The following is a 16,069-nucleotide window of genomic DNA, read 5'->3' on the forward strand; positions in this document are numbered from 1 at the left end:
GAGAGAGAGTGTATGCGTGCATATGCACGTGTGTGTGAGTGAGAGAGTGAGAGAGAGAGAAAGAGAGCGCTTCTATGTGTGGAAGAGTGTAAGAAGAGAGAGGGAGTGTGTGCATATGTGTGTGTGTGTGTGAGAGAGAGAGAGAGAGCGGGTGTGTATATGTGTGTGTACGTGAGAGAGAGAGAGTTTTAACATTTGAGAGTGTGAGAGAGAGAGTTTCAACATTTGAGAGTGTGTACGTGACAGAGAGAGGGAGAGGGTCATGTGCATGAGAGAGGGAGAGGGTCATGTGCATGTGCATGTGAAAGAAAGAGAGAGAGAAATAGTTCTTTTATGGAAGCGGCAGCAATGCGCGGTGCAATACTAGTTTAACATCAAGCTTAACATTGAGAGGGTATGACACCCTTGATCAAATTTATCAAATGGGTACATGCACGTCCCATGAGAACGAAGAGAACCCTAAAAAGTAGAGAATCTCCCTCTTACGTAGATAAAGCTACGCTGTCAGGGTTTGAATGGCAGCGCTTCAAAGAGCATGGAGTTGGTACCAACTACAGCATCGATGCAAGCCTGCCCGCACGCAGATGGTCACCTCCGGCGTCCTCTGGGCTGTGGGCGACTGCGTGGCGCAGTCTCGACATGGCGCTGGTGCCCCAACCTCCACCTTCTGTACGTCCCTCCCCTCCTCTCTCACACACATGGGAGTTTTTTATCGCATTCATTAGTCTACCTGGTCAGGACGGGCAAGTCAAGGTTGAGGAGCTGCAGGCAGGACTGGATTGGAGAAGAATCGCTCTTTGCAGTTCGGTCGGAGTCACATTTGTTGGACCTTTTGGTCATTTATGGTAATTTCTCTCATGAAAAGTAGTCTGTTGGCACACTGAAGTTGCAAAGTATCTATACGATACTTATTTACTGTACAATCAAGTACTGCTTTTATTGATGCTTGCATACACACTCCCTGAAAAAAGGTGCATTGCATGATCTATCTTTCATCATTGGGTGCCAAATGGAGAAAAGCAGCTTGCAACTTGGAGACTGCACAGTTTCCAAAGGGGATTGCTTTTTGATTGCAGATATATTCTTCTTTAAAGAAATGTAGGTTTCTACCCTATATTTTGAGTTGCTAGGGGGGCTCCAGTAGTGTGCAGGGAATGCTTAGCATTTTGTTTCTTGGATTAAGAACACATGGGTTAAGAACTTAGTAGCACATGTGGTAGGCAAGTGATCATCAAGCAAAGTAGAGGAGATTGGCCCTGCCCATACAGCAAGGGATATTTTTTCTTCTCCTTTCATCCTCGATGCATGCCTTCACTTGAAGGAGGGGAGGCAAAAATCTGCTTTCTTTTTCTTGCAAACAACCTTTGGGTCCCTGTACTAAGGTCTTAGCCGCGTTTATAATCTTCCCGGAAGCAAGTTTAGTCACGATGAAAATGACATGCATATGTGTTTAATCTTATGAATGCCCCTTGGAGGAGTAAAGGTCATGCATTAGGCCAGTGGCCCATGAACTATGACACACATATGATTAATGGTCACTACCAGCTGCTGGAAGAATCTTGGGCTTGTCCTTGAAGGCAGGGGGGGAGCTTTTCCCAAAAATGGATTCCCACAAGCTGATTGGACATGAACAAAGGGCTAGCATTAATTGCCTAATTGCCATCCAATCATGCCAACTATAAGTAAGGTGTCAATATGGGCCCAAGGTGTCAATATGGGCCCATCCTTTTCAATCCTGTAAATGCAGTCAGCCCGATAGAAGCCCGGGGATCATCCAGCACGCAAGACTTTGGCAACTATTGCTGCAGAATCTGACCCTGCTATACTGGATGTATGGTTTGCCATTCTTATTGCAGTGTCATCTATTAAGAGATTGCAATCATTCTTGTTGATTCACTTCAAACATATATTTGCTAGGGTGAGATAACCACTTTTAAAAGTGGTGAAATGGTATCTACTTTGTCCTTTTGCTGATTTTTGATTCATCATGTGGACTCTAGAACAGTGAGATGAGGCTTTGGCATGATTTTGGGCCCAGATAGGACGAGCTCTTGGCTGGGTGGTTGAGCTTGTAGCCCCTTATCAACAAAAAAGTTGCTTGCAAGGTCTCCAATTAACCCTTAGCTTGTTGGCTAGGTGACATCAGGAAACCACAAGGAGCAAGAGACTCCCATTGAGAATTTGAGAAGGAACACATAATAGTCCACAAGATTTTTGCGACTGCCGGTGTTCCTAACAAGAGGACCTCTCTCTGTGGGGCATTTATCCTCTTGCCATCACATAAGTTCATGCCGTTCTAGTTCATTCAAATTCAAGTTTCAACTCCCATCTCTTAATTTATATCAGAGCAAGTCAAAGTTCCTTGAGTGCGGGTGCTTTTGCATCTCTCCTCCAAAGAGCAAAGTCAGCAAAGTTTTACGGGAAGTTGGATGGTGAGAAGGTGACGATTGGGCTTGAAGTTGGCAAAGTTTGATGGGAAGTTGGATGGTGAGAAGGTGACGATTGGGCTTGAAAGATGATGCAACATCAACAACATTTGTAGGATATGATCATAGTAGCAATGAAACACGTTTCTTTGTTGAAAGATACTTGGAAACGTTTCCTAGGTAGGAAACATTTTTCTTTCAATTTTTGCCCCGAATTTCAGTGAAGCAACCGTTGCACACACTTTTTGATAGCGTTTTGGGTTTCTCTCTCCTGCTGCATCGACATCGATTTGTGCACCCACGCACTACTGCAGCCATGCGTGTTTCTTCTTGATTCTCATTGTCTCCCTTGGGTCACGTGCATGCAGCCAGGTGTTTCTTTTCTTTTCTTTGCTTTATCCTGTAGCTTGCTGATTTGGGTCAGTTTGGGGCAGCAAATTAATGCTGAAAATTGGGGGTTTTCTTCACAGAGACTCCATTAAGCATGTAGCTTGCTGATTTGGATCAATTTGGGGCAGCAAGTTGCTGCTAAAAATTGGGGGTTCTGTAGCTCGCTGATTTGGGTCGATTTGGGGCAGCAAGTTAATGAAAAGTGGGGGGTTTTCTTCATAGAGACCCCATTAATCCTCCACTATGTGCCTAGACTTTGGAGTCTTATCATTATGCCCAAGGGTCAATTAAATTGATTACGTGTTTGATTTTAGCCAATCAAAGTTAATGCAGCCTTAATAAAAATTGGGGGTTTCTTTTGCAAATACATCCCTTCAACAAAATGCCTCTCACGAGAGATGCTTTGTGGACCCATGTGACCGAATGGGCTCATACAAGGGTGGAGGTGCTTGCAAGTGGAAGTGCAATCATTGTGGGTTTCAGTTCAGTGGTGGCATAGAATGGGTGAAGGCCCATTTCATAGGTCTAGGAGGGGAGGGAGTTGGCTCTTGTCTAGCTGTGCCGGATGCCATCAAGGCATCATTACAAGAGTGGAAGAGAGCCAAACTAATAGCCCAAATGAAGTTGCCAGCAGAAAAAGAGAGTAATGAAGATGAGGAGGAGCAAGAAGTGGATGTCTTCGTCACGGGTAGTACAAGTATATCCAAGAAACAAAGCGTTTCAGAAGGTACCTTTGCACCACGGGCACAAAGGACTCCCATCTCCATTGCTAATGCCTTGCAAAAAGAAAGTATCGAAGCTAGCCTACGAAGGTAGGCAAAACAAGAAGCCACCCAAAAGGTAACAAAGCTCTTCATATAGTGTGCTTTGTCTTTTAGAATTGTGCGCACCCAACAATGGAGGAAGGCCATAAGAGCAATTAGTTACAGTGGATGGAGTGGGAGGGGTCCTCTTATGAGGCCTTGTGCACATGGGATCTCAGAAGGGAGTGACAAGCTGGGGAGATGGAGATAGAGCTGCTCAAGGAAACATGGCAAAAATAGGGATGCATTGTTTTATGTGACGGATGGTCGGATGTCAAAAAGAGGAATGTTTATAATATCTTGGTCTCATCATGAAAGGGCACGATGTTGTTGTGTACCATAGATGCATCTGTATAGCAGGCACAATGGTCACAAGACTGAAGCTCTTGTGAAAGCCCTTCAGCCTATTTACAGTATTCTCCGCATCACCGACATGGAGGGTAGTACTCTTGGACTCTTCTATGAGTTTATGGATAGAATTGGTGAGGCTTTGAACCGCTACAATGTCTTAGCACCAGAGAGGTATGTTGCATTATGCATGCACTCTTAGTCTCTGTGACTCTTCAATCTTAACCTTAGGTATATGACATATGGTTGTTTTTATAGGGTCCAAGACACTTAAGCCGTATAGAACACATGTTGGGATTGGTTCCATAGATCAATCCATGCAGTTGCTCACATATTGCATCCTCTTTGGAGGAATGAGGAGCAATACAATAATGAGGAGCTTGAGGATGGATGGTAGTAGTATATCCATAGATACACAGCAGAAGATGTGGACCAGGTGAGGCAGTTGGAGGATTAGCTACTTATTTTATGAAATGGTAGCTTTAAGTTTTGTTCAATGAGGGCCAAACTGCGAGAGACACTGCTACAACTAGTGTCTTGGTGGTTGAAATATAGTATCAACATCCCTCACTTGGTGAGTCTTGATTCTTGAGTCTTGCAAAAGAATCCACTTGAGTATACCTATTAGTAATTACTAAATAAGAGCTTCAACTCCTTTTGTTGCATGAATTGTGATAGAAGTCCCTCGTCATTCGAATTCTATTCACAGGAGTGTAGTTGCGGTCCTTGCAAGGGAAATTGGAGCACTTGGGCCACAAAGAAGAGAAATCGGTTATCCATTGCTTAATTAGAGCGGTCCGTATTTTGTCATTGTAACCTTTGGCTAATTGAGCAGGTAGGCAATCCTATCTAGCCTCGTCAAGTCAATGTTGATAAAATTGACATTTAGAAAGTGAAAGAAGTCCTAGAGATTCGTCAAGAGGAGCATGCCATTTATACTATGCTTTATGAGGAGGTCACTGTAGCACGACATGTTACACGTGTACATTAATCCGCAACAGGTGCTAGTATGAGAGTGAGGTGAGTGCAACCACCATCTCTACATCTGATTCTCAAAGTGAGTTTGAGTTCGACGATGATGAGAGCGAGGAGATTGAGGACTTGTAGAACTAACTACTTACTAGGGTGAGAGCTTGACCCATGCTTCATAAGCCATGTGATTGATCATGATTATTTTGTATTGTTTAAACTTTATGGGCATTGCAATTTGGACCATGACTTCATGAACACTTCAAACTTATAACCTACGTAGTGTCATGTATGCTTTTTTTTTTTGTGGGCTTGTGGTATGGATGATTGAAAATTTGAATCATAGTCTATGATCATTGATAATGGATGATTATATGATTTTTGTTATTTGTGATTCAAGGCTACATTATTCAGTCTTGTTAAGTTGTTAGTATTGAAAGTTTTCATTGTTCATGCCACTTACAAATTGCTATGTCAGTGATAAGTGTTTCATTGTGACACTGGGGCTTGCATAGCACTTATCCATTGTTCTGATTCCTTTGCTTTAAAGGAGATAGGTTCCTCTTCATTATATAAACTGACAATAAGAGCATGATCTGTATGAACATGAGATACGTGATGAGAACTCGCTTGTGTTCTACTAGGTAAAGGAGTGGCCAATTGTTATCACGTATTGTGTGCACCAGCCATTTTGCCATACTTTTGGACTCCTCAATAACTCTTCTTTCCTCATCAACTACATTATCTACATTTGCCGTATCAATAGGTTGATCTGTGGGTTGAAAAACATGTTGGTTTTTAATCTCTGTGGATTGATTTTCAATATTCCTTTGAGTACCTAAATGCTCTATATCAATGTGTTCTGCATTGAACAATGTAAGGAGAGTATCGAATGTCTTATGAACATACATTTTGCTGTTTTTTACACAAAAGCAAGGGTTGAATTGCATTTTCCACAAATACACTATTTCTACTCACAAGAATCCGCTTGATAACAGGTTGATAGAGACGGTAACCTTTACTTTTCGATCTATACTCCAGAAAAATACATTTGACAGCCTTATCGTGAAGCTTGTTGTGAATTTGTTCGGGCATAAGTATATAAGCAAGACAACAAAAAATGCGTGAGTGAGCCACAGAGGGCTTTCGATCATTCCAAGCTTCAAAAGGCATAATTGTATGCAAAGTCTTTGTACGATACTTGTTTAAAACATATGTTGCACACATGACTGCTTCTGGCTAGAAACCATGAGATAAGTCTTGACTTTTGACCATACAACGTGTCATGTCTATGAGAGACCTATTTTTGCGTTCAACTACATCGTTTTGCTGAGGTGTATATGGCACAGTACATTGATATTTCATCCCATGAGCACTAATGTATGCATGAAACTCCTTAGACATATACTCCTCTTCCTCTCTCTTTCTTCTGCTCGATCAGTATGCAAAATACCAATCTTACATATGGAAACATTTTCAACCATAGCAACAAAGTGTCTAAAGTACATAAAAACCTTTGATTTTTGTTTCAATGAATATATCTAGGTATGTTTGAAATAATCATCAATGAATGTGACAAAATAGAGGTAGCTTCGAATAGATAGTGTCCTTATAGGATCACATACATCACTGTGTATAAGGTGCACAATTCTAGTTGAATCATCTTTGGGAAATGATTTTTCTTACATTTTTCACCTTCACAAACATCTTTGTTAGGGGCTTGAAGATGTGGCAGCTTAGACACCATGTCGTGCTTATTCAAATGTAGTAAACTATAAAAGTTCAAGTGACCAAAGGGTGCGTGCCACAGCTTAGCATTATCCATTTTCTTTGTAGTAAAAATTATACATACAACGTTCTTTTGTCTTTCATATGCGTTTGGAATAGTGAGAACAATTTACCATCTCCTTTTACATGATATGAGGAGTTGTTTGAACAAGAAACAATGTTTCCTTGTGGAGCAGATTCAAGTGATGAGAACAAACAATGTAACAGATTCAAGTGATAAGAACATGTAACAGTGTTTTCGTATGGAGCAGATTCAAGCGTTTTCATCGTAGTTTGTTCTCATTACTTGAATCTGCTCCACAGAGAGAGAAACACTGTTATATGTACAAACAACTCTTTATATCATGTAAAAGGAGATGTAAAATTATTCTCACTATTGCAAATGATAGAACAATCACGCTCTTAGATGTATTATATGTATCAAGGATCAAGAAGAACTTATTATCTGTTGCAATTTGCTATGTTTTCATAAGTACGACATGGTGTCTGAGCTGCCACATCTTGAAGTCCCTATCAAACATGTTTATGAGGGTTGTATTCTTGGAAAAATGCAATGGGCATTATTTTTCAAACATAGTTTAACTAGAGCTGTTCAAAAATTCCAGCTTATATACAGTGATGTATGTGGTCCTATGAGGACACATCTATTGGAGGCTATCTCTATTTTGTCACATTCATTGATGATTATTCCAAGCATACGTGGGTATATCCATTGAAATAGAAGTCAGAGGTTCTTATGTGCTTTAAGCACTTTGTTGTATAGTTGAAAATGTTTTTGCATGTAAGATTGATACCTTACATACTGATCGAGGGGGGTATATGTCTTAGGAGTTTTATGCATCATGGGATAAAACACCAATGTATTATGTCCTATATATCTTAATTAAACGGTGTAGTAAAATGCAAAAATAGATCTCTCATGGCGATGGCATGTTATATGGTTAAAATTCAAGAGTTACCTCATGGTTTCTTGATAGAAAAAGTCATGTGTGCAACATATGTTTCGAACAGGTGTCCTACAAAGGCTTTGTATACAATTACGTCTTTTGAAGCTTGGAATGGTAGAAAGTCTTCTGTGGCTCACTTTAGCATTTTTGGTTGTCTTGCTTATATACATGTGCTTGAGTAAATTCGCATCAAGCTTGACGATAAGGCTATTAAATTTATTTTTGTGAGGTATATAGCTCGGAAAGTAAATGTTACTGTCTCTATCATGGTCCTACCAAGCGGATTCTTGTGAGTAGAGATGTTATATTTGTGGAAGATGCAATTCAGCCCTTGCTTTCGTGTAAAAAATAGCAAAATGTATGTTCGTAAGACATTTTTGACACTCTCCTTTCATTGTTCAATGCAAGATACATTGATGTAGAGCATTTGGATATGCAAAGGAATACTAAAAATCAGCCCACACAAGTTAAAAATCAACATGTTTTTCAGTCCACAGATCAACCTATTCATAAGGCAAATGTGGATGATGCAGTTGATGAGGAAAGAAAGAAATTGAGGAGTTAAAAAGTATGTCAAAATGGTTGGTGTAAACAGTACGTGATAGCAAATTGGCCACTTCTTTGCCGAGTAGAACATGTGCAGGTTTTCATTACGCATCTCATGTCGATACATGTCATGCTTTTATTGCCAGCTTATGTAATGAAGAGGAATGTGTCTCGTTTGATGAAGCAAAGGAACCAGAACAATGGATGAGTGCTATGCAATTTGAATATGATGCTTTACTAAAAAATGATACTTGAGAGTTGTTTAATTTGCCTCATGCCATTGGCACGAAATGGGTTTACAAGCTTAAACATAAAGCTGACGTTAGTGTCAGGCGATACAAAATCCAATCCAGTCATTTGGGCCATCTGGTCGCAATGATCGCCTAACTGCGAAGTACAAGATATTTGGCATCGTTGCTGTTCAATGGATCATCTGGCATCGTTGCCTTCTATATACAAATCTCGTTCTGGCATCGTTGCCGTCCAATGGGTCATCTGGTATCGTTGCCTCCTATATACAAATCTTGCTCCTTGGGCTACCGAGCATCGTTGCCACCCAAACTAGAGCATGTCCAAATAACCATTATTAGCAGAATAATGATCAATTTCAGTCCAATATATACACAGTGAAGAGGGCTAGAGGTATGATCCCTCCCTCTTGAATCTGTCTTGATCGCAAGACATCCATATTTGTACTTCAAATACATCTTGACCAACCGCTTCCTTAATGCTCATAAGCTCGAAGTATATCTGGATAGTCCTAGAAGTACTCCTCTGCATCCATTTCACGTTCAACAACGAATAACTCTTGAATTCCAAGAGGAACTTTCTGACCACTGTCTTTCCTCCTTTTCTCACATAATGAACTTGGTGGATTCTTCAAAACAAGTTTCTTTGGGGATAACTTGTACATGGTTTCAATAAACTGTCACGGAAAACATTATATATCTTCCAACGATCTGAAAGGTCCAACGATGACATACATGGTTGATCTTCTTGGTATTCTGAAAGGGCCATATACCATCATTCCCTGACTTCGGCAATCCAAAGATAAAATCCATAGCAATATTCTCCCATAATAGATCATTCAATGGGTGCAATAATCCTGCTGGTGTTTGTCGATCAAACTTGACCTTCTGACAAAACAAACATTCTTGAATCATAAAGCTCAATGTCTTTCTCATACTAGGCCAATAAAAATAGGTCTCCAAAGCTTGAAGTGTAGTCAAGGTGTCTCTATGCCCCATGTATGGAGAAGCATGACCTCTTCCATTACTCTAGCCTCAATTCCTTGTGCTACACATGACCTAGGTTTGTATCATAAGAAAACCCTCCTTGATGACATATAAAGTCACCAAATTTCTATTCTGCAATCTGTTCCAAAACATCTTTGAAATCCTCTTTGGTAGCATAAGGATCTTTCATCAAAGTGAAATCCATATGGTAACCCATAGAAACCGCATGGCTTAAGGGTCTCCGAGATAATGCATCTGCTTCCTTGTTGGCTTTGACATTCATTGGCCACAACATGGCCTGCTTGGTTCAAGACTGCTCCAATGCAATCTAATCATGTTCAACCACAAAAAAAGGTCTAGAAATTCAACATTGGTCCTTTGCTAGCATAAATTCTCAATGATTCAAAAGGATTTTGTTTCAGCTTTGGTCCACAAAGATCCCATGGCTTTATTTGTCGAAACATGCAATGGGTTAAGCACCAATGCAAACCATTTGTCGAACTTCTTGGCCTGATGTCAATTTGACGATCTTTCGATGTCTCTGGCTTCTTTGCCTTCCTTTCCCTTACCTGTCCTGAAGAAACTGCATTTGAAAGAGTAGGCCTAGGAGTAGCTTTCTTGTCTCCTCCATGATAAATAGAGCGGGTAGCTCTAGATCCATCTACAATGGTGATTTGAAAATAGGCTTTAGCAGCTTCAACTCCTTTGGATCCAGTGGCTCAATCCTTGATGAAATCTGCAATCATTTGAGTCCTTCTTTGCTCTTGTTCTCTTTTGGTTCTCCAAGAAATAAATTCTTCGTCTCAGAGAGGTCGTGTGACTTGCTGAAAGTCATGGTACTCTTCTGATGTCATGGCCGTGGTTCCCATCAATAATTTTTGTAACAACCTCATGGTTGTTCCCTTCATGTCTCGCATGGTCTCCCTCAGCTCTTGACATGGCTCTGTCACCCCAAGAAAGTTTCTTTAAGAGAAATCCTGCTCTGATACCACTGTAAGCCCAGCGGGGCGTACAGTGACAGACTCAACCACGTGTCCAAGAGATAAAGATATAAAGAGAGAGAGGGGAGAGAGAGAAGGGAAGGGGATCCTGCACAGTACACCACATTGAGCGGGGAATAGGCCCTGTCCCCCTTTAGGAATTTATTCAAGAACAATCCACGGGCACACTGGCCAGGATCAATACAATCAATGAATACAAAACAAAAAAATATGCCGATGTAGGATATCCAAGTCGATGTCGATGTTGATGCACAAGATCTCTGATGCCGAGTACACCACGGGGATGACCCACAAGTATCTCTCACCGGGCTAGTACCAGATCCAATATCCAAATCCAATGGATCGCAAGTCCAATGAATCCAAATCCAAGTCCAATTCCAAGTCCAAGTCCAAATTCCAGTTCAAAATTCAAGCTCTATGTCTTAAGCTCTGTGTTTCATGTTCATGTCCAAGCTTCATGCCCAAGCTTTATGTCCAAGTTCTTCATGTCTTTGCTCAAGTTCAAGCTTCCATGTCCAAGCTCTAAATCCACTTTCTCATCCCATGAATAATCTCGACAATTCCTATAGCATTGTCGATGATGAAAACCCTAGAGAAGCTTTTTCTGGCAAGAAAACTGATATAAAACCTGTTTTAATGGTTTTTGGGCGATAAAAACCTCCAAAAAGCAGTTTTTAGGGTTTTTGGAATTTTCTGCCCGTACAGTCCGTACAGTCGCACAGAAAGATAGTGACATGGCACTACAGTTGCTGGAGGCGATGTGAAATCAGCGGGGTGGCGATGAAAAACTCCATGATTTGGTTCATAGATGATGAAGAAGATAATCTCCACGCTTAAACGAAGAGGCAACGCGATGAAGAGGTTCTTCTTCAACTTGATGCTCAAGAGAGGCTCATGCTTCTTTTGTACTTGGGGAAGCCTTGCTTTTTGCCAAAAAGTAATGCTTTTGCTTTGCTTTTGTCTTTTTATTAAATATTATTAATAATAGCCAAAGTTCTTGATTTGTGCTTTTACAACTTCAGGGCCTTGCTTTTTGGCCTTAGAGCTGCTTTTTGAGAAAGCGGCTCTTAGCTTTTTGGTCTACCTTAGTCTCCTCTTTCCAATGGTGCCCTTGGCTCGTGGTCAACCCTGTTTGACGTTTGGTTTTTCTTGCTTTTTGACCAAGAATGGTGCTTTTTCTTAATCAATCCTTATGGACCCTGTCCCCATGTCTTTTTCCACATGTCTGGTGTCCAAGCATGGATTTCATTATGTGAAATAGAGCTAGGAGGGCCAAATAGTTACATGTCCCCCACACCGTCCTTGCCCAGATCCGTCCCCGTCCCTCTTGTCCCTTGTGAGGGACGTCTCTAGGAGGGATGTCCGACTGTCCCTTTCCTACCACGTCCGGACACGGCATTCCCACGTCCCATCCTCCCGTCCCCTACGTCCCCTGTGACTATGGTATATTTGAATGAGCTAGACTCCAGGAGTATTGCAAAGGAACACGAGTGCCTATGGATGCTTCCACTTTACAAAACTTCCCCTTATGAACAAGAAACCCCAAATATGCAGCATAGAGGCTTTGAATTTGACAAAAAGTGCATGAGAAAGGAAGCCCCAAAAAAATGTGTGTACAGAATGCTGATGTGAGTTGAGCTTCTTCTTTTAAACGCACAAGGTTGAGTTGGAGCTAGAGCTGACTATAGGGCTGGAGGAGCAGCTCTGGGCAAGGCACTGGTGGCGATTTCAGAGGCGAACAGTGGGCGAAGGCGGTCTTAGAGCTGGCTGAGGCAGCATAGACAGGGCACAAGCGCCAGCTTAGTGGAGGCGTAACTCAGCGTAGGTGGCAGCCGGGTGGAGGTAGAGTGCGGGGCTGGGTGAGTAGTGGCGCTGCCCTTGAGGCTGGCGGATCCGGGCTGACCATTGGCGGTGGCGGGCTTTGAACAATGGCGGCGGTTGGCTGCACAAAAGCGTTGCCAATGCGGCCGGTGGCAGCGGGCTTTGAGATGGTAAGGATGGGCGGTGGCGAGCTCTGTACGCGAAGCTCCACGGGCTAGAGCAGCACACGCTCTGATACCAAATGTTAGTCTAATACCTAGAGTGCAACCACACACTGGTGGGGAGGAGAGAGAGAAATGTTAATCAACAAGATAATTTGCACAAGCTTAAAGGGATTGAGGAAGCACAAGATGTAGTGGAAAGCATAAATTCATTATAGAAGCAGGTAACTTTTTATAGGAGAGACCTCATTTTACATAATCTAAAGCAAATGAGGAGGGTGATACATCCAAACATTCTGTAAAGCTCATTTTTTGCAATGATTGTTCTTTCATTCTTTTCTCAAACTCTTCTTTCTCTCTTCTGGTGAAGGTGAAGTCTCTAGAAGGCGTTTGCTTTGTCAAGGAATATAGCAAATGCCACTTGAATGTGGTGAAATGTGACATCGGTGATATCTTGACCAAAAAGGAGCAAGGAAAAGCAGAATTGCTTTTGATACATGCAGGGGTATATTACAGTGGTGGGCATAGCCCTTATTCTGTCCACTAGATTGGTGTGGATCAAATCGGCATCCTTCGTAACCATGCTATTCTTAATGGTGATGAACTATCATGAATAGTGTGTGAGTGGAGTGGAACATGGCTTCTTGAAAGACAATATAGTTTTAAGCGTTGGAATAAGATTGGGATTGATAATTGAAAAGTTTCTTAGATCCAGGTTTGAAAACTTTGTTGAATCATCGACATTAGCATATAACATATATTTTCGTGATCAATGTATGTAATATGTAACAGCATACATATATTCTTATGGGCGAAAAGATAGGTGTCAAGATTACTGATAATAACTAAGCTCATTCAATTTATAACCCATGAAACCGGAGCTTGTTTGTAAAAACAGGTCATTAAAAGCATTATTGTTTGTTAATTTGTTTGCAATGGGGTTAGCCAAATAAATGAAACATATGAACTAGATGGAAAATCAAGGTCAGTGTTGTAGGTTAGTTGATACGCTAGCTGATGGCTGATTTTGCTGCATGATTTATAACATTTGTGGCTTATGCTCTTGCATCTGCTCTGCAGCAACAGCAGACTTGCTTTCTTATTTGAATATTTTGGAAAGCACAGTTACAACAGCACGTTAGGTTGTTTCTTAACTGAAGCAAGCTTACACCACCAATGAATGCCACCTTCAAATCAAGAGTTATCAATGGTCCATAGGTTAAGCCTCATACACTCACATGTGCTTGATAAAGTTGCTGAAGAGTTCAGGTCTATGCCTTTTGATTGCAATAATTCTTTGCCTCTTATCATAAGCTGCTCTGTAGGCGTGCTCTAGAGATTAGTTTTCAACTCTACCACCTTGAGATTGTCCTTATGTGCTTTTATGGTATTGATTCATCTTGTTGAAATTTTTTGTCATTAAGATCAGGAGAAACTGTCCAGGATGGGCTCAGAAACTGGGCTGTTTGAGAAAGCATTAGCACTGTTGACAGCTGTGGTATTGTTTATTGGTAGGTATGAAGGTCTGGAACATGTTCTGTGGCCCAACTCATTGAAGTTCATTGGAAGTAAGGTCTTGGCTGATGGTCTTATTTTTGGACCCATTCATTTGCTGGCATTTTTTTCCTACATGGGTCTTTCATCTGGAAGCACTGTCTATCAACTCGAGGAAGACTTGAAAAGGGATTTTCTTCCAGCATTTATGCTGGAGGGAATGATGTGGCCTATTGTGCAAATTGCCAACTTCCACTTCGTACCAGTTCAACATCAGCTCCTATTTGTAAATGCGTTTTGCATTCTTGATAGTGCCTTTCTCTCATGGTTCAAGCATCAAGAAGATGCACCTTGGAAAGGTTGGTTGTCATCTTTAATTGTGCAAGAAAGGAAATGTTAAACTGTGATTTTGCCTATTCCTCCGATTGTCTTGGGTAGTTGTGCATGAGCCCTACTTGTGCAATTGTGTTTAGCTTATGGAAAGTGTTTTCTATAAGTGATCTACATTGAAGAAGCAGACTCATATTTGCGGAAGAAAAACTGCATGGTTGCATATGGATAATATCATTAAGATTACTTGTCTCTTTGTTTTTGTTTTTTAGTAGTAGGTTCAGGATTCTAGAACAGGGATCGATCCCATGCTTGCACGCTTAACCACACTCTCTTCATGTAGAGATTGGTTCTGCTGGTTGTCAAAACCTTGTTATTTGCTGATGGATTGGTTGTGGTGGATCAAAAAAGTTTGATGTTCTGAGACTAGCTACTCGGTATGCATCTGTATTTACACACATCATCTTCACCATTTGATAATTTGGATTGGTTGTGGAGTGTAGAATGGGTTCTCCACAGTGCTAAATAACATGGAACATTGTTCTAAACACACCCCATAATCCAACCGTTTACAACCTTTATAACTTTTAACTATCACTTAAATACATCCCACAATGTAAATCTTGACCATGCTTAAACACTCTTCTTAATTAAATCATTATCACTGTTGAATAATGCTAAATATCCCTCATAATTTTATCAAACATCTAAACTCACTTGAAAATGACTCTAGTGGCTTGAGTGGCCAAGTTGAAGCCATCTATAGGCCAATTTCATACAGGCAAAGAATAGTGCTAAAAAGGGACTAAACAAAGATGTTCACTTTCCCATGTGCAAAATTTTGGAGACAAACCATTAAATAGGGTTGCCCAAAAGAAAAAAGGATAACTTGGGTCCTAAAGGCCTTGTGCATAGAAGTCCATGCACTGTGTTATAAGAAATGAACGTATATAGATCCATGAACGTATAAGAAATGAATGCTTAGAAGCTTACCTTCATATAGAGATTTTTTTAAAATTCATGAATCATGTTAATATCCTACTTTCCAAACATTTTTAAACATTTCAAGATCCAAACAAATTTGAGATTTTCCTATATGCATTGTAAACTTATAGTGTTATATGATTATATGCAAAATGTCATGAATCATAATGTCACTCCCAATATTTTTGTATCCTTTTAATAGTTTTTGAAACTACTATTCTCCTTTTTTAAGTTAATATATTGAGAGAAAAGTACGTCTTGAAATGTACTCTTGAATTCTATGCACTCTCATATACTTCAATAAGACTGCATCTATATCCTCCTCCTTTAGATTAATATATGTACTCTTGAATTATATGCACTCTCATGTACTTTAATAAGATTGTTTTCATATCCTCCGCCTTTAGATTGACATATGTACTCTTGAGAGAAAAGTACATGTCATTAATTGTATGTACTCTCAACTACACCAATAAGATTGTCTCAATATCCTCGTTTGAAATGTGGCTTACCTAAGTTCATGATACTAAATATAAAATTTCGAAGTATTTTCAATTTACCTAATTAAAAACATTCAAGCTAATAAACTTACAAAATATGACCCATGTTAATCTACATAATCATAACATGGTATATCTATGTATAAACAATACCTTTAAAAAAGTCGTTGATCTAAACAAAAATATGACCCATGTTAATCTACATAATCTACATAATCATAACATGGTATATCTATGTATAAACAATACCTTTAAAAAAGTTGTTGATCTAATATTTTCACCCTTTTGTTGACTTGATTCTTCCAAATAAGTTTTCATTTTCTCAC

General features: G+C 40.3%; 1 protein-coding gene across 4 annotated transcripts; it reads left to right on the plus strand.

Moving 5' to 3' along the window:
* The first annotated feature begins 249 nt into the window (after nucleotides 1–249).
* Nucleotides 250–14,343, plus strand: LOC147620627 (uncharacterized). Of its 4 annotated transcripts, none has more exons than XM_086824878.1 (3): nucleotides 250–669; nucleotides 754–845; nucleotides 13,951–14,343. In XM_086824878.1, the coding sequence occupies exons 1-3, from the start codon at nucleotides 397–399 to the stop codon at nucleotides 14,327–14,329; spliced, it is 744 nt and encodes a 247-aa protein (XP_086681004.1). In that variant the 5' UTR covers nucleotides 250–396; the 3' UTR covers nucleotides 14,330–14,343. The 4 variants fall into 4 exon arrangements, with proteins under 4 accessions (XP_086681004.1, XP_086681002.1, XP_086681005.1 ...); XM_086824879.1 differs by having other exon boundaries at nucleotides 255–669; nucleotides 726–845; XM_086824877.1 differs by having other exon boundaries at nucleotides 256–669; nucleotides 739–845.
* The last annotated feature ends 1,726 nt before the right edge of the window (nucleotides 14,344–16,069 follow it).

The sequence above is a fragment of the Cibotium barometz genome, chromosome 31 (assembly GCF_041138505.1).
Source record: "Cibotium barometz isolate CiBa-2024 chromosome 31, ASM4113850v1, whole genome shotgun sequence".
Lineage (NCBI taxonomy): Eukaryota > Viridiplantae > Streptophyta > Polypodiopsida > Cyatheales > Cibotiaceae > Cibotium > Cibotium barometz.

Excerpts from the sequence above, each read along its gene's own strand:
- LOC147620627 (XM_086824876.1), top strand. The coding sequence starts at position 397 with ATGACACCCTTGATCAAATTTATCAAATGGGTACATGCACGTCCCATG. Across the intron at positions 846-13,950 it reads GGACCTTTTGGTCATTTATG|GTATGAAGGTCTGGAACATG; the intron begins GTAATTTCTCTC and ends GTTTATTGGTAG.